At 44.1% G+C, this 27,990-nt stretch overlaps 1 protein-coding gene across 2 annotated transcripts in view; it reads left to right on the top strand.

Annotated features, from left to right (window-relative positions):
• Positions 1 to 3,494: 3,494 nt before the first annotated feature.
• The window catches only part of LOC121597559 (T-box protein H15-like), a 51,602-nt gene continuing 27,106 nt past the window's right edge, over positions 3,495 to 27,990 (top strand). For both annotated transcript variants that reach the window (XM_041923394.1, XM_041923393.1), the window contains exons 1-3: positions 3,495 to 4,477; positions 14,099 to 14,301; positions 14,370 to 14,500. In XM_041923394.1, the coding sequence (XP_041779328.1) occupies positions 4,300 to 4,477; positions 14,099 to 14,301; positions 14,370 to 14,500 (512 nt within the window). In that variant the 5' untranslated portion in view covers positions 3,495 to 4,299. The remainder of the gene's footprint in view (positions 4,478 to 14,098; positions 14,302 to 14,369; positions 14,501 to 27,990) is intronic.

Below are 27,990 nucleotides of genomic sequence, written 5' to 3'. Positions count from 1 at the left end.
GGTTTTGCGTTGCGCTTTGCGGTGTCGCGCTTGGCATCTGGGCAAACCCAGGAAGGACAGACAGGAAGAAGAAAGCACACATACACACACACACACACACACACCGGCCGGCTGACTGGAGGATGGGATTGTTAATTTGATGAAAATGGGCTTGGTAAGTTGTCACTCGGAGCCCAGTGCCCAGGTTGAATGGCGGCCGCTGGCGGTCTCGGCTGCCGGAGAACTAACGAGGGCTCCACCCGTTGACAGATATTAATGGAAGTTGGCTGGGGTGTAGCCGTGTGCCGTGGGTAGAGGCTGGATGGAACTGGATCGATACAGTGCTTAGAAACCGCTGGAACGGTACCTTTAGCTCGTGCCAACGATGAATAACACTACGCACGGAATGGCTCAATACGATGGTTGTTCTTTTTCGTAGTCGACAACTGCAGTCTCGGGCGTAAGCAGGAGTGGCTAGAAAATGAGTTTTTTATTTAAAGTAACATCCAAGTCAAATTTGAAAAAGCTGAAAAATTAGAAGCATTATTGAAAGGAGGACTACACATAAAGTATTTCCGTGTCAGTTTCCAATGTGTTGTGCATTATTTACTGCTCAACTTGAGGTCCTTATATCACGAAATATTATAAATATTACTAGAATAGAATACGCCTGCATGCTAAATAATTTTAGTTGCATAATTACACAAGTCCTTGAGATACTTTTGTATGTATTTCATCTTTAATTCTGCTGAGTAGATATTTTTTCTCTAAGGACTCTTAATATTCAACTTCTTCTTCAACTCTGTTTTATAAGTTTATGCTCCAGGGTACTCCATCCGTAACATTACTGAGGCTAGACTAGGCTGGATATTTAATACGACAATTAAAATATCGATGGTCAAATATTCGAAGCATAAAATATGGTTCTAGAAATCATAGTATGGATTGTTTACGTTTAAAATATGTATTGATTTGTTAAACGATTTAATTAGAAATAATCAAAAATAAATACATCTTGTTTGAATGTTTCAAAGAACGTTTAAAGGTGCGAAATCCTATTAAAATCAAATAAATTATTTTTTTTCAACTTCAAATTTAAATTGTTTATCAGTTGCGCAATGATGAAGAAACCCCTAATGAAAATAAAGCTCTTTTCTTTAAGATTATTGAAGATTGAGAATTATTTTTGAATAGATATTAACTTATTTATTTATTCCATACACGACACACGTATAGGAATAGATATTAACTTATCACTGTAAAAATCTTTGTTAGTTACTATGTACTATGTTTTCAAGAAGTTGGCATGTTTTGTTTTGACATAACAAGTTTACAGCATTAGCCATTTGTTTTCAAAATTCGATTAAACCTTAAAAAAAAAAAAACTAAATCTCATATCTGTGTTAGAATTTTCCAGTGCCACCACTAACCTTATTCCACACGTTTGCTTCGAAATTTGGTGTGTAGTTACCACAGTCTTCGACCCCTCACCGCCCATCCGGTCGATCGACCACCGTTTCGCACCGTTGCGCCATCACGCCGTTTCCGCTTGATGTGGCTCGATTTTATCCCGAGAAAGCTTGTTCACTTTGGTGTTTATTTGCCAATGGTGCCTCTCTCGAAATACCATCCCCAGCTGCCGTGCCCCGTCGTAGCGTTCGGCGGCGTGTTCCCTCCACCTTTCGCCACCTACGCATGGAACCTGTTGGGGCGCGGCAACGTTGAACCGTCCCGCACACAGGGGAAAATATACTTAACGAATGAAGAAATCAGCTACGGCGCTCGCCGAGCTAAAAAGGACGAGACGCGCCGTTAAATGTCGCCTCATCTTCGCGCCTCGAAATGAGCTGCAAGCAAAGTGACAACCGGCTGACACCGTGTACGCCGTGCGTCTGTTTTCACGGTATGTGTTTTCATTTTCGCAAAAATGTGATCATTAATATTCCCGCCCGTTCCCAGCTCCCGTTCTTCTGCTTGGTTCTTTTGCAGAAGCTATCTTCACGTACTTTTTTGTTGCTGCTGTGTGACTAGCACCATCTAGCGACAATTTACCTCACGCTAGCGAGGTCGTTAAAAAGTGTAAAATGTCGATCGAGGCCACGCTTCGGTTACGGAATTTCGGGCACGTAGCGGTACTAAATGAACGCCAGAATCCTTCGCTTGGAATGCGTACACACATACACACACACACACACACACACACACACACACACACACACACACACACACACACACTGAGAAATGTCCTGCTCCACCGGGGAGCGCTGGTAATGCTCGCGAAATGTGAATGTTAATTTTACGAGACGCGAAGAACACATTAAAAAACTGTGGCTCTCGAAAACACGGTTTGCCATCGTCGACAGAACCGTTTTCGAGGTAATAATAATGGGGTGTTGGGTGAAGCGATGGCCGCGAAAGAACACGGTACGGGTTGTTGAGAAATGGTGCTGAAAAATGTGTTTGAAGCGTGTTCGAAGGGGAAAGGATGCAAGAGGGGGTCTAGAAAGAGGTGACTATTGGAAACGTTATCTGCTAGGAAGGATGGGGTGTTATGCGAAGAAAAGCAATAAAGCACGCTATGAATATTGAAATTTATTTTAAATGTTTTATAAGTAAGGAAAGAGTAAGAAAAGCTTAGCTCTTAGTGTCAGGAAACATAATATAAAACAAAAAACGAATGACAAAATTGTATAAAAAACACAAAACTGAAAGAAATAAAGCGCAAAAGTAAAATAATTGCAGAATGAAGTATCAAAATGCTAAAATAAAAACACTAGTGATTTAATTTGAATAAACATTTCTAATTTAAAACATTATTCATCAGCTTGAAGGAAAAAAAAGCAAATTAAAATTGCATTCCGGTGTCAAACTTAAGGCGCTCGCCAGTGTAAGCAAACGAGCAGGTGAGTAGTGAGAAGTGAGACTGAACTCACGCGTCTCACCGCAGTGTGAGACCAGAACTCACACGCGAGAGAGTAAGTGAGCGCATTCTTCCACGCAGTAGGCGGAGCTATGAGGTAGCCCTTCTCGTTTGTTTTATTGCGTGGAACACGAGAATGCAATTTTCCTTAAAAAAAGGAATAGAAAAAAAAACACACAAGAAGAAAACAAGAAAATAATCTCACAATCTTGAAATAAGTGTTTTGCTTTGTCGGGGCCCTTCCCAACCGTGCAGCTGCGTGTTTGTGTGTGTGTGTGTGTGTGTGTAAAGCCATGTCAGCGCTGTCCGTTGCGCTACCCTGCCGAACGAAATATGCTCCCCTTATTTAGGATTGGGGGTAGCTTTGAATGTACACTACCACCAGCGCACGTCAATCCACAGCCCACACACACGCACACGGGTTTGGAAAAGCAACATTGCTCGGAGCAGTTTCTGCAGTGAGAAGCAATACAGCAGCAGCAGCAAAAAAAGAAAAGAAAAAGCAAAGAAACCAAACTCACCAGTCCCCCCAAAGGGGAGCAAAATTGTTTGTGTATGGTTTGCGCTTCGTTGTCGCTGGGCCGTTTGGCTGGTTGCTCTCCTCGCACGGTACGCGAACGCGAAGAGCGCACCCTGCGAATGGCGGCCATGATATGCATTCTCCCTTTGCAGTTTGCTTGCTACCGGCGCACACGTAAGCACACGTACGTAGCGAACGTACCCGTCGCGCGAAAAGGTATCCGCGAAGCAAAAACTACACGGTGCGGAGTACGTACGAGCTACAGGCGCGCGCGTGTGTATTATTTTACCCTTCTTGGGGCCGTTTGCCGTTTGCGTATGCTTTTAAGGGTGTGCGGTTGTTTTTATTTCTCCGTTGTTTTGGTACCGAATATTTCACACATTCAGCGTCGCAGCGTCAAAACTAGAGCTATTTTTTGTTCGGCATCTCTGCTGATTTTCGGTTGCGTGAACATATAAACAGAAAATAAATAAATAAAATCCGTTGCGGCAGCGATTATCAGTGTGGGCACGCGGAGTGGTGACCGCGCTCGAAAAGTTCCATTAATATTTGACCCTCCCTCCCTCCCCCCCCCCCCGCTAAAGTTCTCCAAAAGGAAAATGGCTCGCGGATGTGTTGAAACGATTGGCTTTGGCGCTATCGAGTGGTTCGGTTTCTATCGGTGATGCTTTGCTGTGCTCTATTGAATTTGTCGCTATTTGAAGTAGAAAACATACAGAGAGGTGATTGTTCGATCTTGTGTTGAGTTGGAGGTTTGGAAATATATAAAGAAAAATATTCAGTTCCCGCCTGTTGACGCGTCGAGTGGTGCAGAAGTGAATAGTGAAGAATTGTGGTGTCTGAAGTTCTGGGGTAGAAGGAAGAAACAAAACAAAAAAACATGTTGCTAGGAACGCAAACACACGCAGGAGCGGCAACGGTGGCAGCGGCTGCAGCTGCAGCAGCAGCGGCACTGGTTGCATCGAAAACGGGAAGCAGTGGGACAGATTTTTCAATCGCCGCCATTATGGCACGCGGTGGCAACAGCTCGAGCCGGGAGCCATCGGAGCGAAGCAGCAGTAAGTTGATCGGGAAGCGGGATGTCGCACCAAAAGTGCGTCTCAAATGACTTACAGAGGTTTTAGGTTTTAATTGGAAAGAATGTGACGAAGGCGCTTTATCATACCAACAGCTAGCATTTTCAATTTATTATGATTTTCTAAGGATTTTTGTCTGTATTTTTCTTAATGGGTGTGGTCTTAGTGAACAAAGGGCTGGGCCTTCGGCTATGGTTTACTGTTGAAGGCTCAAAATGTAGTTGCGTTACAGCTTTCTCGTTTGTTTCCTGATCAGCAAACCATACGCAACATTGATTGTGCTCGTTGATTGAAGGCAACCGTATCTTACATTGTTTGAAATTGTTTGTGGCACAGATTTGCTGCGAACAGACAAACATGTTGTACGTTAATACGAAGTGATCATGTAACGAACATGGGGAAGTAATGCTTAACACAAGTTAAACACAGTTGTACTAATTTCATACAAACAAAAGTTTGTATCATTTGCGTTGAGTTCATTCAACAAAAAAAAAAAAATGATTTTTATTTGGGATTTACCAATGTCTAACCGAAAGCTTACATTTTACCCAAACGAGCAAAAAAAAAACAACCTAAAGGAAAAATTTTAAATTCATTTTTGTCATCATGCTGCATCACCCATTCACTAGCCCGTGAAGAGCGTATTTGTTTAACGCTAGTCACCCCACAAACATTAGTTTTAAACTCTTTTCGGCATAGGAAAGACACACACACACATATACATACACAGCAGAATAAAATCCAATTTGGAGCCATCATCACACAACTCGACACCGAAATGAGTTGTGGCGTACGGTCGTTCAAGGGGGAGTGAAACAAAAAAACGGTTAAGCTTATGCAACTCCAAAGCATGTGTAACTGATAGGGCATCTGTAGAGATCAAACGAGACAAGAGATCAAAGGGAAATGGTGGTTGAATGGGGGTTTGAAATTCACGTTTTTTTGTGGGATGTATTGTTAATGGCCGTTCGATTTGATTTGTACTTAAAAGAGGACATAATTGGTTTTTTTCTCTTGATTTATGATTTATTTTATGAATATTATGATGTAGGCAGAACTATTGTTTTAAAGCTATCATAGATTAATACATTTTGAGCGTGTTTGTTCTTTATATCCAAAATGATGAGAGATAATGATTAAAGGGATAATGGGTAAAGATAATGATTTAAAAGTAGCACTCAAATATGAAACATTGAGCCTAAACTATTGCAAATCCCATTCTAAGAAGAACAAGATTTTCATGTAATTTATAGGAAATATTGAAATAGATGAAAAAAAAAAACGATTTTCTTTAATTTAGCTTTAACAAGAGCTCCATTTCATGCCAAACGTTTTTATGCCATTGCCTTCTTGAGTTTTTGTAAGCTTTGTACTTAAAACATCTTCTTAACCATTATTTTCTTCCTTCCTGACATCATATAGCCGGTCTCATGGTACAGTCGTCAACTCGTACGACTTAAAAACATGCCCGTCATGGGTTCAAGCCCCAAATAGACCGTGCCGCCATACGTAGGACTGACTATCCTGCTATGGGGGGAAATCAATAAGTCACTGAAAGCCAACCCCACAAGTGTGTTGGCAGGCCTTGACCGGCATCGGTTGTTGAGCCAAAGAAGAAGAAGAAGAAGACATCATATACAATGTAATATTGATGCATTTTCCGTCACACGTCAGCAATTGCACAACTTCACTGCATTAACACACCATGTACACTCGCCACGCTCCTTTACGCTAATCGGAACAAATAGTGCTCATCCTAATGCGCTAATCTCGATGCACTGCAGCCCATGGGCACAGCACATCATGACGGGGACGGGCAAAAAAAAACGCCAACAATTTACACACCCTAATGATATGTTTGCTACCGAGCACGCGGGTAGTTTTGTAGTAGCAATCGATGGCTCGATATCACAGATCACCGGATCGCGATAGCCACCACTATGTCACGATGTGTGCTGGTGTGGTGTAACGGCAGGCCGGCTCAATGGTTGTAATTATTTCTTCCACAGCGAAAGCCGCCTAGGGACTATTTGCTTTCGGGTGCTTGTTCTGTGCGCAAATGCGTCGCGTTTGAATTTACCTTAGACGTTCAGTGTATGGAGAATGTTCATTTTAAAATGGCTGAAGTAAGCAATGCAGAAGCATGCGAGAAACACAATCGTTTGGCTTTGGTAAATGAGCATTAGTTGTCCAAGCGACAAAATTCGCAATGCTTGAAAGCGCGCCCAACACAGAACAGGGTGAGTAAGAGGAAGCAGTTTAGGAAAGCTTCCTGTTTGCAAAAGGGAAGCACTAAAATCAAAATAATAAAAACACGAGTATGAATTATAACCATTGAAAAACGTTGAGAGGAGCGCCGGCATACTTTTCAAGACGAAGTTCATGGTGATGGGAATAATTTTGGACAATCTGTACATCAAAACCACAAGCACCGAAATGGTGTGAAGGTATGCTCTCAAGCAGAGAATGTCTTGCCTTACCTTTGTGCAGTTTGGCTTGGCTCGACGGCGCTGTTTCATGCAAAGCAGCGCAATATATTTTACCTTTTACCCCGTTGTCTTAATGCAGTAATGGAACTTTCTGTTAGTGGCTACTGTTTGTGAAGAACCATTCTCACACTGAAGATACCGATTTTACTGCACAGAGGGAGAGAGAGAGAGAGAGTTAAACGCTCCCCTATCGGTGTCATAAAGCGAGATGCCTGCCGGGTTTGGCTGCGCGATTGAATGAGATCATGATTTACGGTCAGCCTGGCAGCCCACTCTCTGCCGCATAATGGCGACAGCAGAAACTGGGTGAAAATGAGCTGCTCATATTTCTCATCACCATGTCATGTGCAGGAAAGTGGTTGGGTGTTGCTGCTGCTGCTACTGCTGCTGGCCTTTTTGGTTGACGGGTTGATTTGTGTGTGGTGCTATTTGTACACTGTTGGCGAAATGGGGTTGTTTTTTCATTTTGGGGATGGTTATCATTTCGCTTTGATGCGTTGATTTGCAGACGCGAATTTTCCGTGGTCATTGTTTTGCTCGGCGGTGGTTTCTATTTCTCATAATGAAAGGGGGTATTGAAAGTGGTTTAAGATTATGTGCCAGTTTTCTCTGTACATTACATTATGAGGAAAAATGTGTTGCATCCGTTGTATCAACACGAGATGTAGATCCTTTGGGTACCACAGACTTTGAACAAATGCTAAGCGCTTGGTCCTCAGGATTGTCGATTGTCGAATGCAGGTTTCTTTGAAGTTGTTAAATTATTCTTACGAAAGGTACCCACAATTCCTTCTTGTTTAGATCTCAGCTGAACATATATAGAAACAAGTATTTCCCATTTTGAGAATACTTCAATCAACCTTCTTGTTGAGCACTTGAGTGGAGCCCAAATTAGTATGGCAGGTACATTAAGGAATTTCAAAAAGAGCATAAAATATTTCAAAGAATTAAAATATTTGCAAAAAACACATGGAGCTGTCAAATTTTGAGGAATCACGTACTGCGAATTCGCGTATATCGAGTATCGCGTACTGCGGATAATTGCTGTAATTTAAGGTGCACTATGTGCAATAATACATCAAGCCGATTTGATGAAACTATTAAATTAACATCCTGTGGCAGTTTCTTGTTTGGGCAAGTGCTCTAATCTTGTTTGATCATTGAAGAGGGGCATTTTTTATCATCAGGTTTAGAGGTATGGAAGGATGATTTGTATAATTGATTAATATCTACTTAGAATGTATTGTTGACATAAAATGTGTTAAAGTTAATTAGCAGAATAATAGGTTAGACTTACAAATTCCTTTACATATAAAATTGCAGTAAGCATCGTCTGCTGATAATTCGTGCGGGGAAGTTGATAACGACAAATATTTGGTTAAAAAGTAGAAGATTTTAGTCGTAAAACTGCTGTATATGTATGCAAGAGCCTTGAACACAATTTGAACCTTGTATTTAATTGACGTATAAAATACTAAACCTTATTATGTAAAGGTTGGTTTGAGTCAACCATTAAATGACTGTTTAAAAAGAAGATTTGTTGTGTAAAAGGAATCAATTCAAAACAAAACTTTTGCCAAAACCTGAACCTACCACATTCAAATAAAAATGACGCTGTTGTGATTCATCTACAAGTAACCTTGTGTGTTTTTAAAAGTTTTAAATAAATGCATGCCCCAACTACTGACCGACCCACCATTCGGGATCCACACCAATTTCACTCCGGTCTCGGCCGAAAATAATAAAATTGTATTCTCTGTTAACAAGCTTCTGCCTACACACCGGAGCGGCAATAAACCATCCACCATTCCGTTTCCGATTGATGACGGATTTCGTCTGCGCCGGCGAGCGGATCATAAAACAGCTACCATCCCCCATGGTACGAAACGAACGAGCGGGCGAAATCGTACGTGGGCGAGCTGAGGGAGCTACGTTTTCTTGGAGCGTTCTTGCGTTTTTGTTGTTGTGTTGTTGGCAAATTATGCAGAAAAGTATCTATCAACTATTCATCACCAGATGCGATCGATGTCGCCGTAAGGTTTCGGGTGGCCCTGTTTGGGGTGTGCTTGTGTCTTTTTTATTTATTTCCCTTTTTTCCTCTTCGATTCCTCCAAAAACCGTTTAACGCAACCAACTTGTCACCTTCCGTTGGGGGTTCCTCGTCTACAAATGATGGCGGCCTGCGTTCACGTGTAATGTGAAACGTGAGTCAATCTTACAGCTTCCCCATAAACGCACTGTTCCGACGAATGATCGTCATTTCCTTGCTGGGGCCACCACTTTCGGCAGCCTAGGTCTGGCACTAGATTTCATCGTGCTCCGTGCTCGGTTCGGCTGCTTCCTTCACCCGAAAACTTCACTTTGATAGTGATGGTGGTTGTGTTGTTGCTGTTGTTGCTCCATTCGTCTCCGCCGCCGCCGTTGATAATTTACGACAGAAGCCCGGAGTTAATCCGTTAGTTGTCATAAATTTCCGGCCACCATCCGTGACGATGCCGGCGAGGCGTTCGTTTTCTATTTCGTAAGCCGAAATATGCGCTCGCCGTCCGTGGATTGAATTCTGCGATGACGCGTTGATGTCACGCGTGGGATAAAATGTGTCCCCGCGTGTGCGCTACGTCTTAAACTGCTGCTCGAAACCTGGGGGGGAAGTGTCGGGGAGATTAATAACCGATCGTGTACGCTTTTGCGCCAGCTACTTTACACAGCGACGGGGTTGATATTTTGCTGACGAAAAGCTTCCCCTTTCCCAGCTTGCCGAGTATCCAAGAAAGAGAGAGAGAGAGAGAGAGTGGGAGATTGTTTTCCATTAGCTAAGACAACAAGACCTTTCATTGGGTGGAAAGATAAGACGCTGACGGGTGCAGTAGTAGTAGTAGTAGTGGTAGTTTCGTGAAAATGCGCCCCGGATGGGCTGGTAGTTGGTGGATGGCAGGATAATTTAGATGCGATGTATGAAGTGGGTTGGCACGCAAAAAAAAAGGCATTGGCGCTCGTTGTTTGGCGTATGGTTTGCGTGCGTCCGTGTGTCTGCTGCTGCTAGATGCATGTTGAGCCGTTTTGTGCGTGCTGATGGTTCGGTGCAACAAATGCATAAATTAATTTAAAATAGATTATCGCCTTCATTAGTGCGTCAGACAGTAATTAGGGTTGATAGTGCTCGGTACCGTGCCAAGCAGTGAACACTGGCGTAAGTTCACAGGGAAGGAGCGCGAGAGTGTGTGCGCATCCGAAATGGGGTTTGCATTGGTTGGGTGGATAGGAAAGGAAAGGACGGCATATTGGATCATGTCTGGGGACTTTGGGGGTTTTTGTACAATCGGCTGTATTTACGTGAGTTACATTAAAATTGAGTTTTTAACTTCTTCTTGTTTGGCACAACAACCGCTGGGTTTTTAACATTGATGAAAAATATAATGTATCTTCTGAATACTGGAAACACAAGTTCTTGTGAAATTAAATCAGATTTCTTTGCTTGGCAAATTATAGTTTCATAAAAATAAGGGAATCAATGTTTCAATCAGTAAGGGAATACGTTTCTTTTTCTCACAACGAAATGATTTTTTTTTCTAGCAATTTAAAATATTTACACAAACGATTATCAAGTCAATGTCAAAAAGATGCCGGCTGTGACCTTCAATTCTAGTAGCTTAAATCTAATGTAATACTATGAAACATCCTAGACATATATAAGGCTCTTCAAAAGATTTTTGCCTAAACCATTTTCAAACAATGTTTTGTATTTTGTGTGTCATATTCAATGAACTTGAATATCCAACTTCTGCAACCTTACAAACCATAATTTACACTTCATAACTGAAATAGATAAAATGTTAAGACTTACACATCATAACTTAAAAAGCGAATGAAAGGAGCCACACGAAGAACATATTTCTAGACTAAATCTTACATACATCTTCTGCTTGTTTGTGGTGCAATTATAAAGGACATTATTACCTAAACACCAAAACAGTCAATTGAGACAAAAGGATTGCTGGATCTGAAACTTGTTGAATAAATTTCAGTGTTTAATAGTGATTTAGGTCTTAAATCAACATTTAGCGCATCACACAAGAATTTTTTATTCTTCAGTTTTTGTATCATATCAAAGAGTATTATTATTCTCTTAAGCAATACGGCCTTTTTGGACCGTTACTCCTGAATAAAAAAAAAAGAGTATTATTATTAAGGTTAATAAGAGCATCCTTCCTGTACTTAAAGGATTCTTAGTGGATTGTCTTTATTGAATAATTTCTATGCACGCTTAAACTATCCTTAGCATAATAAAATTAAATGTTTGCTACGGACATCTAAAGGCATTAACAACTGGCATGAAGCTTGTTCATAATTCATAAAACTTCACCCACTTCAAAAGCAATGTTTAATTAGAGTTTGTGGTTTTGTTTCGGACCTCGCGTCACAAAATTTTCATCAGCAAATCGATCCACACCACAAATCGATGAGGTTATTTTAAATGTTTACTCAGTCACGGTTGCTGCTGTCCCTTGCAGCTTGAAGTTAATTCAACCAGCGAGTACGTGCACCAAGCAAAGCAGGGGAAAAAAGAGAGACGGAAGGGAATGTGGCGTGGTAGTAGCCATCAGGAAAATCAACATAAACACATCGAGTTGTTGGCAGCTCGACGCTAGGAGGTTCGATTAATTGCAACCACCGTGTCACCCGGGCAACGGCAGCACCGAAACCTGTCGAGTTGTCTAATAATTTTCTATTACACGTTTACCGCTACCAGTTGTGTGCGTGTGTGTGTGTGTGTGTGTTTTGTGGTGGAAGAGGCGAAGAAGAGGGAACTACTAATTCCCACCAAACCCAGGTGAGAGATTTTGCGGTGCGGCCATAGCGGTGCACGCGCGACTCGATCGTATGGTAATTATGGTTTCGGTCGCATCAGGATCAGGCCACCCAAAAACCGGTCCGCTCCGCGGTGCGTATTACCACCCTTCGCTGCGTGGTGGTCGAAAGCGAAAAAACAAAACACGGGCAAGAACGTAGAAAATTGGCAATTGGAACTGGACTGTGCTCACCTCGGCATTACCAACCTCGGTTTCCCAACTCGTCACAGTCGCAGTCCGTGTTTGTCCGCGTTGATTGAATGACAGCTCGTTTTGGGGTTTTTCGGGCGCAGTGGCGATATGCGAAGAGAGCATGCGGAGTGTGGTGGCCATAACGGTGGCCATAATCCTCCCCCTAGCCGTCGTCTCCCTGTGTCGCGTTTTTGTCGTCTGTCGATCCCGTCCCAAACAGGCTCGTCCATCTGTTGTTGGCGCTGTGCTGTGTGGTCTGTACGGAGGCAGCCCGGGCGAAAAAAAAGCGTCAAAAATAGCTGCGTACCACAGCGCGCACGCACACTCGCACGCATTTGTGGTCCTTCTGGGACCCGATTAATACCTCACGGGTAAGTGAAGCGGCAGATCCGCTGGCAGCACTGTTATTATCTATCAAGCAGGTTATTATTTTATCATTATCCATGTGTTACTATTGCTCACTTCCTTTTCCCTCGCCGAAAGGGCCTCGGAGCGTGGCTGAAAAGGACACCAAAGGTCGGGCCACAATCGATCAGCAACCATTACAGGGGTTGAGGTTGAGGTGGATGGTGCGACGTGGAAAGGGATCGTGCTTTTTTCTTCATCCACAGTGCGTGCATGTCACTAGCCGTCCTTTATGATTTTGTGTCTAATTTTGATAAATTGTATAATTAAAGGGTAATTTCCCCATTCCGATCGCGGATTGCGGTGCAGGGCAGGGCGGCTGAGAAACGGGACGGACCCGCTGCCGGAACTGCCAGCACTTAGGCAAGCGATAATGGTAAGAAGCATCCTTACCACAAGCGGTTATTGTTGAGGTTATTTATGAAGGGGTTTCCGGAAGGACAGAAATCAGAATTTTTAAGGAACGAACTCGTTCTTACCGCTCGGGCTGGGATGCATTCTTCTCAAACAGCTGACGCTATTTAGCTTTTAAAGAGGCTCAAGCAGTTCTTGCGGTACTTGCAGGTAATGGTGTAAAGGGCTATGAGGAAAAGTAGTAATAAACCATGCATGATTATTGGTATTTTGGTAAGCAAAAGGGTTGATCAAACGTCTCATTAGCTGCGCTTGGTTAAAATGGAACCGTTTAGCGAGCAAAAAACTGCTCAAATACGTTTAACAGCGTTTTGAAATTAAACATAGGTTTGCGCACGATTTTAAGTAAAAAAGATGCGATAATAAGGCATCTAGAATAGCAACCATTTTGCTCCGCCATTAACCAGCATAGACTTAATAGAGCAATCGAGCGGAGGGAAAAGTGTAACGATGTAGGGAAATGTATTCTGTAGAGGAAAATATTGTATCTTACAAAAACACATCGCCCTGCTAACCTTATCACCTAGCGAGACAAATGGTGATCCTCCAAAAAAGAAGCGCCCTGTTATGCATTAAACAAAGTTTGGTGAGCTTTACTGTTTCTCCCCACCGAACGATCGGAAAGTATACACAGTTTTTTCCAGTCCCTTTGAGATACGGCAAGGCGAAACCCATAAATCATTCAGCATGGCTCGATGATTTACTGCCCTCGGGTTTGCTGTCTGTGCCGTTCGATGCGAAGGAAAATAATTCCTTATCGTACTTCCTTTACCCGCTGGTGCAAGAGAGGCAAAGTTTTTCATCCAATCTGGAAAGAAAGGTATAAGGTAGATGAAGAGCGAAGAAAATGCTCTGGACGCACGGCCGGATGTCTGTGCGGTGCACAGAAAGCGGGAACAGCTCATTAGAATATAAAGAGAACGAGCGCTCGCTCGCTTGTGTGTGCCGGCATGTATGAAAGTAGCAAGCCGCACCAGCGAAGCGAGTTTGTTTCACGGTTAATTTAGATGCAAATTTAATTAGCTCCAACTTACAATTGCGCACCGATGGTACACAGACACACACACACACACAATTAGCAGGGCCTAGGCCAGTGGAGGGTGTGAAAATGAGAAGGTGTAGATAACGTTTGCAACTTCAAAACAAACAGTTTTGGAGATGATTTATCTACAGCGAACAAGCATCTGATAAGCGCACAATGAAGTTGTTGTGGTTTTTTTTAACACAGAAAACGGGATTTTGGTTTTTTCTAGGTCCGCTTTCGGTTGGAGATCGATTCCCCGAACCAGATGACGATGTCGATGTTGATGTGGAGCAGTGTAGTGATTCGGAGGCACCGGTCAGCTCGAATCGAACGTCGAACAAGAATCGTTCCTCGCGAACGAACGCTACGTCACCGACGCGTACTACTGGCACTCCATCGGACGAGGAGCGGCTTACTCCAGAACCGGCACAGGTGATTATAAAATTCAAAAACACGAAACGTCCATTACTACAACGTTTTTTTTCAATTTCTCTCCATAGTCCAAATCAACGATCGTTGGGTCTTGCAACTGTGACGAGATGCGCCCGATTCAGTGTCACCTGGAGACGAAGGAGCTGTGGGATAAGTTTCACGATCTTGGTACCGAGATGATCATCACCAAGACGGGCCGGTAAGTTGATGATCTCTCTCTCTCTCTCTCTTTCTTTCTTCCCACAAACACATATTCTTTGTTAGAGGGAGCTGTCCTCCATGACAAGTACTCAGCACTGACAGTTTGACGGTGTCACAGCACACTGACCTAGAGAGGGCGCTACCGACCCTGGCTACCGAACACTTTTGACAGCTGTGTCAATCACATAGTATGTATGGCGGTCTGTTTGACGATGTCGGCCCCTCCCCCCCCCCCCCCCCATTCGGCAGCTCACATCTGTCAACAGTGTAGTAGTGAAAAAAAGAAAAGAAAATGGCTGACAAATGTGACATCGAACAAGCTGGCACAAGTGGCAAAGAAGCTAGCACAGCTGGATAGACCATGTGTGGAGTAATACAGCCGCCGCTACTGCAAAACGGTCACACTGTACCCTGTGACCTGATGTGCCTGTGTGAGTAAATATGCGGCAACGCAAGCACCCAGTAATTGCGGCCAAATGAGTTTGTAATCGGTGGGCAATTAGCACACCCAGCCAGCGCCTAGGATCGGTTTCGGGGTGATCCGCGCCTGAGCATATGTGTGCGGGAGGGGTACGATGAGACACGTGTCACGAGGTACCGGTCGAGGTCTGAGTACGGAGATGGTATGTGCTTGATAGGTAGTGCTTGGGTTGTTTACAGGCAGGCGTAACAGATTGCGAGAAGCTGAAGTATGAGACACTAATTTTGTAGGCTATTTTGACCAGTCATTTTCAGCCACTGAGAGGCGACATCATGACGTGACTTAGAGGCGTTGTGTAGGCTCAATGCGCGCGGAGAGAGATCACAGTGATCAACCACTCATTTGTGGAACCAATGATAGTGTAGAATTATTCAATATTTATGTCGCAAATGTATGCTTTTTCATTTCTGTATGTGTGATTAGGACACAAACCCTTGTGGATGTGTACAGCCCCAGAAGTTCAAAGAGGTGGGCTACGTTTAACGATCGTTCTGCAAGAGATCATGAACTTCCACCAGGCAACAAGAGCATTGTACTGGTTTTATCACCACAACGTACGCAAGGTCAGAGACATCAACGCTACACGGGCAAGAATTATGTCTTGGATCGCTGTAAGTCCACCGTTCTCATTGAAGCGACCCCCAACGCTACAGTCACATCCGTCAGAAGCAAAGCACAATCCGCTCGAATGCCCCGGTGTGTAAAAGCGCTTTCCTGTCCCGCTGATCGGTCCCGCGACTTCTCACGCCAGGGCTCGAATTTTCTCAACCGGCTTTGCATGCGCGATGTTTTTATTGCTTTACGAGCACGAGAGCATGTCAGGTACGTTGCGCGGGGTCCAGCAGATCAACACACGGCTACGGCTTGTCACGATGTACCGGGGTGGCCAGGCCTTGGCTCTGCAGCTCACCAGCTGGGTTGCAAACAAGCGACAGCTTTACACAGCCATCCCCGGGCTGTAAGCTCGTTACCGGTGTTCCGCCCCGTGAGCCGGTTGTTAGGAGGTGTGAAAAACAACGAACCATTCGATCGAACATCACCCCGCAGCCGGGAAGATCACGGATCATAATCAGGTTCAGGTTTGCGAGCCGGGCTTGGTAAGGTCCCAATCGAAGCAGAGAAACACGGGCCCAAAACCTTGGCCTTGGCCGATCGGGTGATCGGGTCTGTTTTTACAACTTTTCGTCGCCGCAATAAAGCAATAAAATCGCTAATCCAGCCGATGAAAGTGATAAATTTTCACGATGTCAATGCCAATGGCTCATGATGATGCTGATGATGATGACGATGGATGAGAGGAACCTGCCATGCAATACCGGGTCGCTACATCCAATCCGGGGGGGTTTAAACAGGTTTATCGTTAGTTAGCGGATGCACTACAACACTTTGGTCACCTTTGGCTTTGGGACACACACACACACACTGATACACTACCTGGAACCTAGAAGGAAACAAAGCGATCCCAACCTCATAGTGTCCTCGCCTGTTGGGGGAGTCAGCATGACCACACACACACACATACACGCGCGAAGGGGTGCCATAGAAATTCCTTAACACGGGTTTACCGGGGGGTCGTTTCAATTTCTTCGAATAAAATCATAATTTACGGTTCCCGCTTGATTGCCTGCACTGCTCTTGTTATACTCTCTCTCTCCGGTGGACCTCTTTGCCTGTCAGCGGCTGTCGGCTGCCGAGGCCTGCCGTTTTGCGAGTACACTTACGATTGCCCAAAGGAACGCTGCCTCCCCAGGCGGAAGGTATTGTCGTTCGGCACAGGGGGGAGACGTCGAAAACATCGAACACGGCGTGAAATAAATCAATAAGCATAAAGCAGCAGCACCAGCAGCAGCACCAGCGAGATTTATGCCGATAGAGTTTCCCCGTTTTGATTTGGTCGGGTGTGTTTGGCGTTGCTTTATTATTTGTATCTCACACTCAAGCCAGTGTCCATCCCGGTTTCGCCAAACAGCCCACAGGGCTTCCTGGAGCGGCCTGTGGGGCCGTTGTTATGCGCGACCACGGTAAAGTCGCTCTTTAGCACCACCAGCATCGTGAAGTCGCTTTTTTATGAGTTTAACACGTTCCAGTTTATTGGTTTTGGTTCGGCTTAGCGATGAGCGCTTCGTTTGGGACGCTATCGGGACGATTCCATTGGGGTGGAGGGCTTCCTTTGTCGTGTCGTTGTCTCATTTCAAAACCAGGTTGAACCAGGTATTTACTGCATGTCACCGATCCGGGATGATTTTATTACATACTTCAATCGTCACCGTGCTCGGTACAGGTCGTAAGGTGGAGTGTGCTCGTTTTGTGGAGCAGTCATGAGAACTTGGAATTTATTGGCTGTGAACGTCAATGCTGTACAATGGGTAAGCTTTCTTATAAAGGCTGAGACCAGGAATGTGGAAAATAGATATATTTATTAATGCGAACGGCATATTAGGTTCTGCAACGCATATCATATCAACGCTTTTTTTTCAAAAGAACAAACAAATAAATCAGAGCAATGCATAAGTGAAGGGTTTAGCATGTCACAATATAAATGAAAACTGACTGTATGTAAGAATCTTTTGTAGCTTCTGAGTAATTTTGTTTTGCTGATTCGCAATCTTTGAGTATTCTTGTAGTTTATGAGTTAATGAGCATATAGATATGAACTCATCTCAACAAGTAACGTTGAATTGCTGAATGCTGAACATGACATAGCGTAGTTCACACATTTTCAACTCTATTTAATGTGAAATGTAACGTCTTATAAAATATAAGGAATCAATGACTATGTACAGCAACAAAAACCTACAACCTGGTAACTGTTTCACCTACAATAGGAATCAATAGGCATTTCGCGTGCAAGTAAGATTAGTAACCAAAATTAGACTGTGAACATTTCATACAAAATTGGGCACTTTATGCTAAAATATCGAATTCTTCATAAGTAATGAAAAAGTTAATATTTATCTTTCCGGTGCCAACACCAAAGTGATCAAATCATTCAATACAGAGCTTCTACACTCAAAAACCTTTATGGTAGACTAAAAATGAGTTCCATCCATAAGTAAAATAATAAAAACTACAAGATTCCAATTGAGAATTCCATCTGCTCCCTGCACAAACTATTTAATTAATTTTCGAATAAATTCAATCTCGTTTACTCCTAGCACCTTAAAATAAAAAACCAAAGGTCTGGTAGACCCGACATTCCCCATCGTCGTAAAATTCCGCGTTTTGTGCTCGTCAGCTCACCTCCTGGGCGGTTCGTCCGATATAGTTCAGCAAATCGGTAGACTATCGAACACCGCAGCGGTAAAATGATAAGCTTCGATCGAAATCGCCGTTCCGTCGATCAGCATGTAATTAAAATTAAATTTATGTATCATATTACAAATTAAAAAAAAAAAAACGCCACGAAGAGAGGCACAAAACACGAAGATTATCATCGATTCGGTGTCGTTCGAAAGTGACAAAACAAGATAATAAAAGAATTCCATCTTCCATTCACTGCAAGCGCGCAGTCGTCGTCGTACGCACATTCCTCCCCACCTTTCGATCGAGGAAGGTGCTGAGCGGGGGAGATGGATGCCGGTGAGATGATCAGAAGCGATAAAGTCCGTTTTTTTCCTTCTTTTCTGTTTGCGCTCTTTGCTTTCTTCTCGATGGCACGCAGATCGATCTCGCAGGTCCGGTGCGCGTTTCGAGTTGGAGAAGTGACTTTACGAGAAGCCGTTTTTTCGACGTTCGCTTTGTTTTGTGCCTCATCTCGTCTTGCCGAAAGCAGCAGCCACGGCCAGCAGCCAACGACGAGAGGCCATCCGAGACGATAATCAGTTCGATGACAGGTTTACTCGTTGTTTCCTGTTAATTTTATTAGTTTAATTTCCTTAATTTCATCGAAGCATACGATCGATGTTAGCTTGTAGTTTCGGTCTTGACGGCGGCAGAAGTCTCAGGGAAGTCTCAGCCTGGGCGCACCGCGCCAGGCCGCAGATGACGCGCCTGGCTGCGGGTTTGCGTTGCTTTAGGCGTTAAACGCCATCACGAAATAAACACCTTCATTTGATTGCATTCAAAACCCACTCTGACCCCGTCGTCAGGGTGCAGCATTCCTTTCGAAGCGGTCGTAAGAAATTTGATCCAAAAAATCGTTAACCATCGCTGCCAGCCTCCCGGTGGCCACATATGTTTTGCCATAGCGAATCCGGTTCAACCAGGCCTTCCAATGAAATGTGTGTGTGCGTGTGTCTGAGAAAAGATGACGAAGAGCATACGCGATGCTGGAAAAGAGAGAAGTAAAAAAAAAAAAGATCCGGCGTGCGCAACGTGTCTTGCGCAAATTGCCATCTAGTTTCTAATTAAGACCCTTATTTTTAGACGGCCAACCTACCCGTAACGCCTCATCGTTTGTGCGAGCGAAAATTGCCAACATGAGACCCCGGGGCAAGCTGCTGCTGGGCCAGATCGCGCACAAGATGTGTGACACTTTTGCAGGAAGGGGCAAAAGCAACCCAAGGCGTGATTATGATTTCATAAGATAAATTTCCGATCATGAATGGACCGCAAAATTACACCACATAAACAATTTATATTCTACCTTTCTGGGCTGCTGGGAAGGGAGGTCCGCGGTGGCAAAAAGGGGCGGAAGGGCCAAGAGACCGGCGGGACAGCCGTCGAAGGGTAGGGCAGACGGCGCGTTAAAAATATAAAGAAATGCAGTGCAGTGAGTCCTCCGGTCGGGCTAAGGAGGTTTTCCCAGCTTCACACCGACGAGTGAGGTTCGTTTGCGAGCGTTCCCGGTTTTATCCCCGACACTACCACCACACACTGGCAGCAGGCCGGTTATTGCAGGGGGCCGCAAAAATGGCTTTCAGTGCATTAAATAAATAAACAGTCATTTAGTTTGATTTATCTTCCGGTGGCAACAGCTTCTTCACCGAGCTCGTCCGTCCCGCTGCGAATGCTTCGCGCTGCCATCGGGCCATTTTGGAGGGCATTTTACACTTCTTGGCTTGGTGGTGGTTTGAGCAACAAAGCACACGGGCTGTAAATGAAGGAAAAGGTGCAACATGGAAGATAAAAGCAGCACATGGGAGTGTGTGTGTGTGTTTGTGTGGCACAGGCGACCACAAAAATCGAAAGACAGAAGTTATTGCACCGTGTGCCGTGTGTGAATTGGCACCGAGGAAAGGCAAAGCAAACGGCAAAGGCTGGTAAATATTTGCACACCAGTGTCTCATTCCGTCCTCCTCCGGTGTGGCTGTAAATAAATTGGAAGCATTTGAAGCATGCCCACGGAAGGAGCAAGTCCTGGCGAAGGCGCCGGCTGTACCGAACAATCGACCGTGCTGCTCGAAGGACACACGATCACCTGCCGGCTTGATCGAATTATAACGCTGCGAGTTAAGCGAGATTGATCGAACTCTTATCGATGGTGGAAGCGAGCGGAATGGAAACCGGGCTTAACCGGGTGAGAGAGGAAGAGATTAGCAAGCAGGATGGCGTTAGCGCTCAATGAATCCACGGGAACGGTGTGTAGCGAAAGACACCCTTTAATGGACACCCTTTACGCGTGTCATTACAAGCTGGGCTGGTGGAAAAATGTGCCGTACAATCGATCAAGCGTTATCCGATGTGTTAATCGGCTGAACTTCCTGGGCGCCGTGTGCCAATGATAACATGACCATTAAACGAAGAACGCCCGCTTTGGTAGCGGTTCAGCGGTCGATTTACAAGGATGTATCTGTATGATAAGAATCTATATTGTTGATGATAAATCGATGGTCAGAAATGAAGGTGTACGTACGATAAAATAAGGAAGTTATAAGATCTTACGATACATCTAAGATATTCGATTATAATGCTTTATGAATGCTAAAATAGCAGATGTTAAAATAAATGCTTCACTGACGCTCAAACACAACAAGGGTTGCAGAGTTTATATTTTATTATTCGTTATTAGTCTTGCTTTGATCAACTAAAAGCTATCATATATTGATCGATACATACGATGATCGTATCGAAAGGTTTACTCCGAAAAATTAGAGGAAAGTGCATAAATTCGTCTCGATTATCGGCTAAAGAACATATAATGGTAACAACAACATATCATAACTTTAATAAACGCAGTAGTTGTTGATGTTCGTGTACTGTAAGTAACTGGATACCCAACGATCAAATCAATTTTATCTATCTTGTATTTGATCTACACATCGTTTCATGCGCAAATTGCTGAAAATTTCAGCATGTTCCTCAAGAAATATATCCAAAGTCTCACTTTTTGGCTTTAATGTTAACTAAAATGACACCTTTAGTGCATAAATGTGATCTTACGCTTATGCGAATCAAGCCAATATCTTTTTATAAACATTATCAAGAATTGCAATCTCATACACGAATACATTTAGGAACATATTAAGGTAGTACTTTAAACGTCTTTGATTGAACTTGTATAATTGCACGCGAGGTACCGTGGTATAGTCGTCAACTCGTAAGACCTAACAACATGCTCATCGAAGGTTCAAGTCTCATATGGACCATCCTAACATAGGAAAGAATTCGTCAGCTTGACTGACTGCTCTTACTACGTGGTTCCACATTTATCGAAACAGTAACATCATAACACCAAAAGCCTTCCAGAAATCTCCGCTTTATTATAATTTTCATGACACTAAAACCTCCTCTAAACATGGAACGAGAATTCAGTGGCCGTGTGATTAGCAGAACGATACAAACTAATTTACAACCTGTTTTCTACGTTCGCACGCTTCCGAAATCATAATACGCACAGGCCATCGGACGGGGCTGAGCCATGAGACTTCCGGTCCCAGCCAGCGATCATATAACAGCACTGCCGGCAATTGTGTTTGTGAGTGGCATCGGCATCTTGACACGATGACTTGATGATCCCAAGGCAAATCCGGATACCAAAATAACGAGAGAAAAAAACCTTCCCATAGTTGATAAAACGGATACTAAACGGCTTTTCACTCGCTGTTTGTCTCCACTTCCCTTCATGTGGTGCTCGCATTTACGCCACCACGACGGGAACTGCTGACAGTTTCTGTTTGACCACGATTTCACCGCTACGATCCAGCATCACATTTTCCCAGACAAAACTGAGCAACCGCTGGAAGCGGCCGCCTTTTCTGGTGACGCGTAAACTGTTCACTTCCCATGACGACCGGCCGTAACGAGAGTAGCGAACAGATTAGGAGCAGAGGATCGTAGATCGGTCAAGTACGAACCTGACACCGACTGACCTCCACCACTCATTTTTCGAGTGAAAAATGAGCTTTCTTCCGAAAAGGCTCCCATTGAAAGCAAGTGAATGCGACCAGGCTGACGAGACATTCCTTAACGGCATCCCACCCACTTGAGGGTAATAAATTTTCTCCTAAACAACGTGTGACCTTTTTTTGCATGCTGCGCCGGCTTAAGTTGCGCGAACAAGATCGAATTTGCTACGGGTTGTGCGCGTGGTGGTGGTGTAGTGCAGTGTACAGCCGCAAGCGGTCAGTTGGCAGCTAGAGATGATGTATCTCTTCTTTTACAATAGCACAGGCACCTTGTTCCAAGGTTCCAATGCAAAATGGGGCGTTCTTGGGCTAGCGGGCATACGGACCGGAGGCCACCCACCCAGTGCATCGCCGAGCAAGGCCGAGCTATGCAAAATGTGCACTCAAAGTCATGCTCTCTGCAGAACTTGAAGCCTTCAACACCTCTTTTGCGCGCGCTGGAATGAATTAATCCTACCTGCGACCGAAGGATGGTCGCAAGCGTCTGTAAACGGTTTTCTGCGTCTATCTTGCTCTTCCTTCACCTGATCGCGGAATGCAACTAACGGTTACGATACACCTCCAGAGCCTTGTGCGGTGTCTTATCTTATCGTGCAGTCGATAGAAAACACGCTCGTTACATCGCTTCTGTGCGTGCTGCACCGACACGATGGACCGGACCGGCCGATTCGAACCGGTTGCTATGGATGGTAGCTTCCGTGCTTCGAACTTAATCGCCGAGCGCGACTTTGTACGCGCTCTTATCCGTGTGCTCCTTCTGACCGTGCTTATCGGGGGTCTGGTGTTCCCCGATGGGATGGGTAATTTGCCGCAACATACATCGGACGCGGTGTTATCGGACGAGCATTTGTTTCACATTTAACACACCCTTTCTCCGGCAGAGAGCGCGCTAAGGGAACTGGGTTGTATGACTGTGTGCTTGGTCGTTGTGATCAAAGGGGACATCCTTCGGCTGCTTCTTGGGCCAAACAGTGTTGTACCCCCGGTGGTAGATTGCTATCGAACGTACATGCATTGCCTGAGCAAGGAGAATGTTACCCTTGCACGGTGGTGAAATGGTTACTCTTATGGGCAGTACGATGTGACTAGAACTTAAGAGAAAAAATCGGAACATTTGAGTAAATTTAAAATATGAAAATAATATTGTAAGCATAATTTATCCTTCAACCATCGTTTCAGAGCATGATTCAGCACACGTTGAATTATAAATTAAATATCAAAACTCGCTTCCAACACACCTCTAGGGGATGTTTGTCTTTCGTTCGCTTTCTTCACCATTCGCCAAGTGCTGCCAGGTCTGCCCCGACTGCAACAAACGGCAGCTCCCCGTGCTTTAAGCTTGCCTTACCGTGCCACCGCCACCAAAAAGGAAGTGAGGAAAATTGAATGTCCGACAGCAAATGGTCATGTTTTTCGGGGTGTAAAATTTATTCGGTGCCGGTTAATTGTACCGCACGGGACGCCACAGCTCAGGTCTCTAATGCGGAGCCGGTGTCCGGTCTAAGCTCTCCAGGACGCTCCGGTGTATCGTAGCGGGGCGGGGGGAATTTCGTTGGTCGGCACTGCAGAACCGTTCGGTTCGAACGGATGCCCTTGGTCCTTGCCCGATGGTGTTGAGTGTGTTGCAGTGGGCGCAATGGCGCTAACATTGTTTAAAGGTGCTTTAGCAGGCGAGGGCTCGTAAATATCGCTCCTGTAGCTTAACTTCGCGCAAGAATGTGGTTTGTGATTGTTTGTGCTTCTTCTTCCTTAAACACCTCCACAACGTGCACCATCGTCCGTCGTAAATCTTACCTTCGCTCCGGCCTTTCTTTACACCAGTTTAAAGTGATGATATTTATGCTGGGGTGTCACATTATGCACATTTTTGCGCTCGTCCATTTGCCACACACTCACAACATTGCCGCACAAGGGAGGCGCGTGAGGTGATAAAAGATTGAGCCTTTTTTTGTTGGTTATCTGCTTCCCGCGTGTGCATTTTTTTGTGTGGGGGAGGTGGGCTGGGGACGCTTTGTGCAAATAAATAAATAAGCGATCGCGATCGTGCCCTTTTTGCCTTATCGTGCGGTGTGCGTGTGTTGCCTGTGCGTGGTAGCTGCTGCTGCTGTGCGGATGAAGGATGCTGTTTGAGGGTGTCCAGCGAGCCAACCCAAATCGATGGCAGTTTTTGGCGGTGTTAGCGAAGGGGTCGGAAGCGCAGGGGGTGGCCTGGCACGATTTATGTTTCGACCGATCATAAATAATACGATTATGGCGCTCGGCTGGCAGTGTGGAGTAGTGTTGGTGGAGGCTTTTTTGTGTTTACTCGTCGCTGACTGTTTGCTAATACTGTATTTTTTTTTCGTCTCCTGTTGCCCGCTTGCTGCCGTTTTTGAAGGGGGTGTCTGGCGTGTGTTTTGAAAAGTTCGAGAGGTGGGGTTTTTTTTCGTTAAGCACTCTACCACCCTGCTCCTGCTGGTTTTGATTTCGCGCGGAAGGTTTCGCGCGCACACACCACACCAATCGATGACGTGATTGTGAAGTAACGTGCCACAGATACGCTTTTTTTCTTTCGCTCCTGGGGCAAAAATAATAATAATCACCAAAACCCGAGAACCCGCACCAAAGGGGGGTTTTCTGGGGAGCTCCCGCTGTGCAGGGTGCGTGTGAGTGTTGGACGAAGGCGCGCAGTTACTAATTGGGCATATTTTGAGTTGCCGTTTGCCGGCAGTCCGGCAGACCAAACATTCGATGATGGTTTTAACGACCCGGTCAACACTTTGGTTAGGATTTTTTTGCTCCCGTGGTTGGTGGTCGGTTGGTTAGTGGGCCCTCGGTGGGAATGTGGTGGTGCCCGAACGACACATTTAGCAAACGCCATTCAGCTGGTATTATTGCACTGGATTAAATGTGGAGCATCGTAATACGATTAGCTGGATTGTTTAATGCAGCTAATTGAATATCTTACGGATTGTGGTTCGGAAACTACTTTTGTTCAATTTGTATGAGGCGTGGTGTATAGTGTGTTTGATATTAATTTGTAGATTTGTAGAAAATATTTTTTTATATTTAATATTGAGCCTGCGTGAGACTTTAGACTGCTATGTAATGGTTTAGAGAGCATTGGTCTAAAAACTTTTCACTTCACGGGCCGCATTGCTTCACAAATATCCTTATTGAGGGTCGTTTTGATGTTCTTCTTCATTTGGCACAACCACCGTTGTCGGCCAAGGCCTGCCTGTACCACTTGTGGGTTTGGCTTTCGGTGACTTTTGGATAACCCCCCATAGCAGGATAGTCAGTCCTACGTATGACGGCACGGTCTATTTGGAGCTTGAACCCATGACGGGCATGTTGTTGAGTCGTACGAGTTGACGACTGTATCACGAAACCGGATGATGTTACCTTTAGCTAATGGATGCACGATTAAATCTACTTTTAATGAGAAAATATCATCTAAATGTATCAAAATGGTTTTAATTTATATTGTTGAAGATCTATTTTAAATTGAAAAAGTAAACATTGAAATTTTAATTTAAATAATAAAAAAATATATTGAAGGCATACGGCCATCGGGACGTAGTTTGGAGACCCCTGGTTTAGAGTTCTTTTAAATCTCTTTTAAATCATCTTAAATAATTATTTAAGATATTTTTTAGATCTATCTTATAATTTCGTTCAAAATTTAAGCTTCAATCATCAACAAATACAATGAATATCATTTTTCTCTCTATGCTTTTTCTATAAAATATACACGTGATCCGAATGTCAAGGACCTATTCTTTGGAATACCCTTTGTAAAAAACGTATGCAGAAGATAAAGGTATAAAAAAGAGGTCTGGAATTCGTCATATTTCAAGTCAGCAACCATTAAATTTTGTTTAAAGGATTGAGTAAATTTAATAGAGATGTAACAGGAAAGATGATATAATCATAGGTGTGTAAATATTTCTTTTCCAATTTAATAGTTAATAATAATGATTTAATACATTTGCCTTGAAATCTGTTTGTTCATTTAGTGTTTGTGTGCATTGCGTAATGCATAGCGTAACGATAGAAGGTTTTGTGTTTAATGAATGGGATTCTAAAATATCTCAATTTTTTGAAAAATTTCTTCAATTATTGTAGTATTTAATGAATGAAGTATTGATTCTAGAACTTTAAAAAATATAAAGAAATTTTAAATACAATCTAAACATTTACACAATTTATTAAAGAAAATTGTCCTCAAAATCCTGAAAGGTTCATTCTATCGTTGATGGTTTTCACTGTGTAAAATAAGACTAACGGTTCAAATGGATAAAAACGGATCAAACTTTTCTTTAAAAATGATAAAAAGAAACATTAAGGACTTGTACAACATGCACCAAAATTGTCCATCGTTAGCCCTTGGTGCAGCCAAGCCCTACGCGCTAACCCAACAACTTCATCCAGTTCACTTTTTCACACATAAGCACCTCATTGTCGTGTGCGCTACGTTCCTTCCACCCCCTCTATACCGAAAGGAAGCACCTTTCCGCGTCCTGTTCGGGCCGTATCCGGTTGCCGCCAGTGTGCCCCTTCCGTACCCGTTCCGTAACACCTTCACCCGTAACGGAGCCAATATGGGGCGCCAGTGAAAAATCCAATACTCATCGACAAACGACGGCGTCGACGACGATGGACGCTCCCGATCGATTGTAACATGCAAATCGATCATTAGCGTCACGGCAGCAAAAAGGGTTGTTTCATAATTTTCGTTTATGTCCATGTCACCTTGCCGCAGCCCCCATTATCCCCAGCCTCTCTCTCTCTCTCTCTCTCTCTCTCTCTCTATTCCATCCCGTGCAAGACGGTGTTATATTTTTATTACAGCACTTGGGCGACCGTATTTTGTACATCATTTCCCTTTCGGTTACGTTTCACAAGTTACCGCTCAATCAATAGCGCTGTATCGCTGGCGGGGCCCTCGATTGATTGAAGGTGGCCGGAGAAGGGAGTGGCCCGTGGTGGGCACACAAAAATGGCCACTGGGCGACAAAAATTCAAACGACAATGAGTTTCCCGTTTCCCACCACGCCGGCCGCACCATTGAAGCGTGGCGAAGTCGTGTTCAACCAACACCATGGGCCCACCTTGGGTAATCATAATTTCCGAAATTAATGATCCTTGCTATGACAGTTTGAGCGTTTCACGGGACGTTTTTCGGTATGTTTTTTCTTTTCTGGTGCATGAAATAGTACGTATCGATTCAATTTGATGGTGGGAGTGTTTGCGCTGTTCGTTAAGAGATTACTGTCCGCTCGGTAGGATATCATTTAGAGTTTGCGTTGGTGCGAGTTTGTTTCTGTGACCGATGCACAGAACCACTTCTTTTTAGGCTTTTGAGTCCAACTAAAATTTGACAGCTGCACAGAAATGTTTGAAATTAGCCCGAAATGGTAACGACAAAATGAGCAAGTAATTTGTCTGATTGAAGCTTTTACACTCTGAGTGCAATGCTTGGATGAGACAGTTGAGCACTATCAGCTGCAGTTGATAAAGCGGAGTTTTGTGAGAAGAATGCATTTGGCATAAACGCAAACAAACAAAGTCAGTCAAAGCGGCATGTCATGCACCACGTTTTTCGATACGATAAACAATCGTTTCTTTGCTGACTTTGGCCCAACCAAACCGACACTCAACCCTGAACGACAGCAAAAGTGGCACAGAATGAGGCACGCCAAAATATCATTCAATTTGCCACTCCCGCCAAAAGAGTGT

Source organism: Anopheles merus, chromosome 3R (genome assembly GCF_017562075.2).
Source record: "Anopheles merus strain MAF chromosome 3R, AmerM5.1, whole genome shotgun sequence".
NCBI classification, from domain to species: Eukaryota; Metazoa; Arthropoda; class Insecta; order Diptera; family Culicidae; genus Anopheles; species Anopheles merus.
The sequence above is the reverse complement of the archived record's forward strand: the minus strand, read 5'-3'. Positions and strand labels throughout refer to the sequence as shown.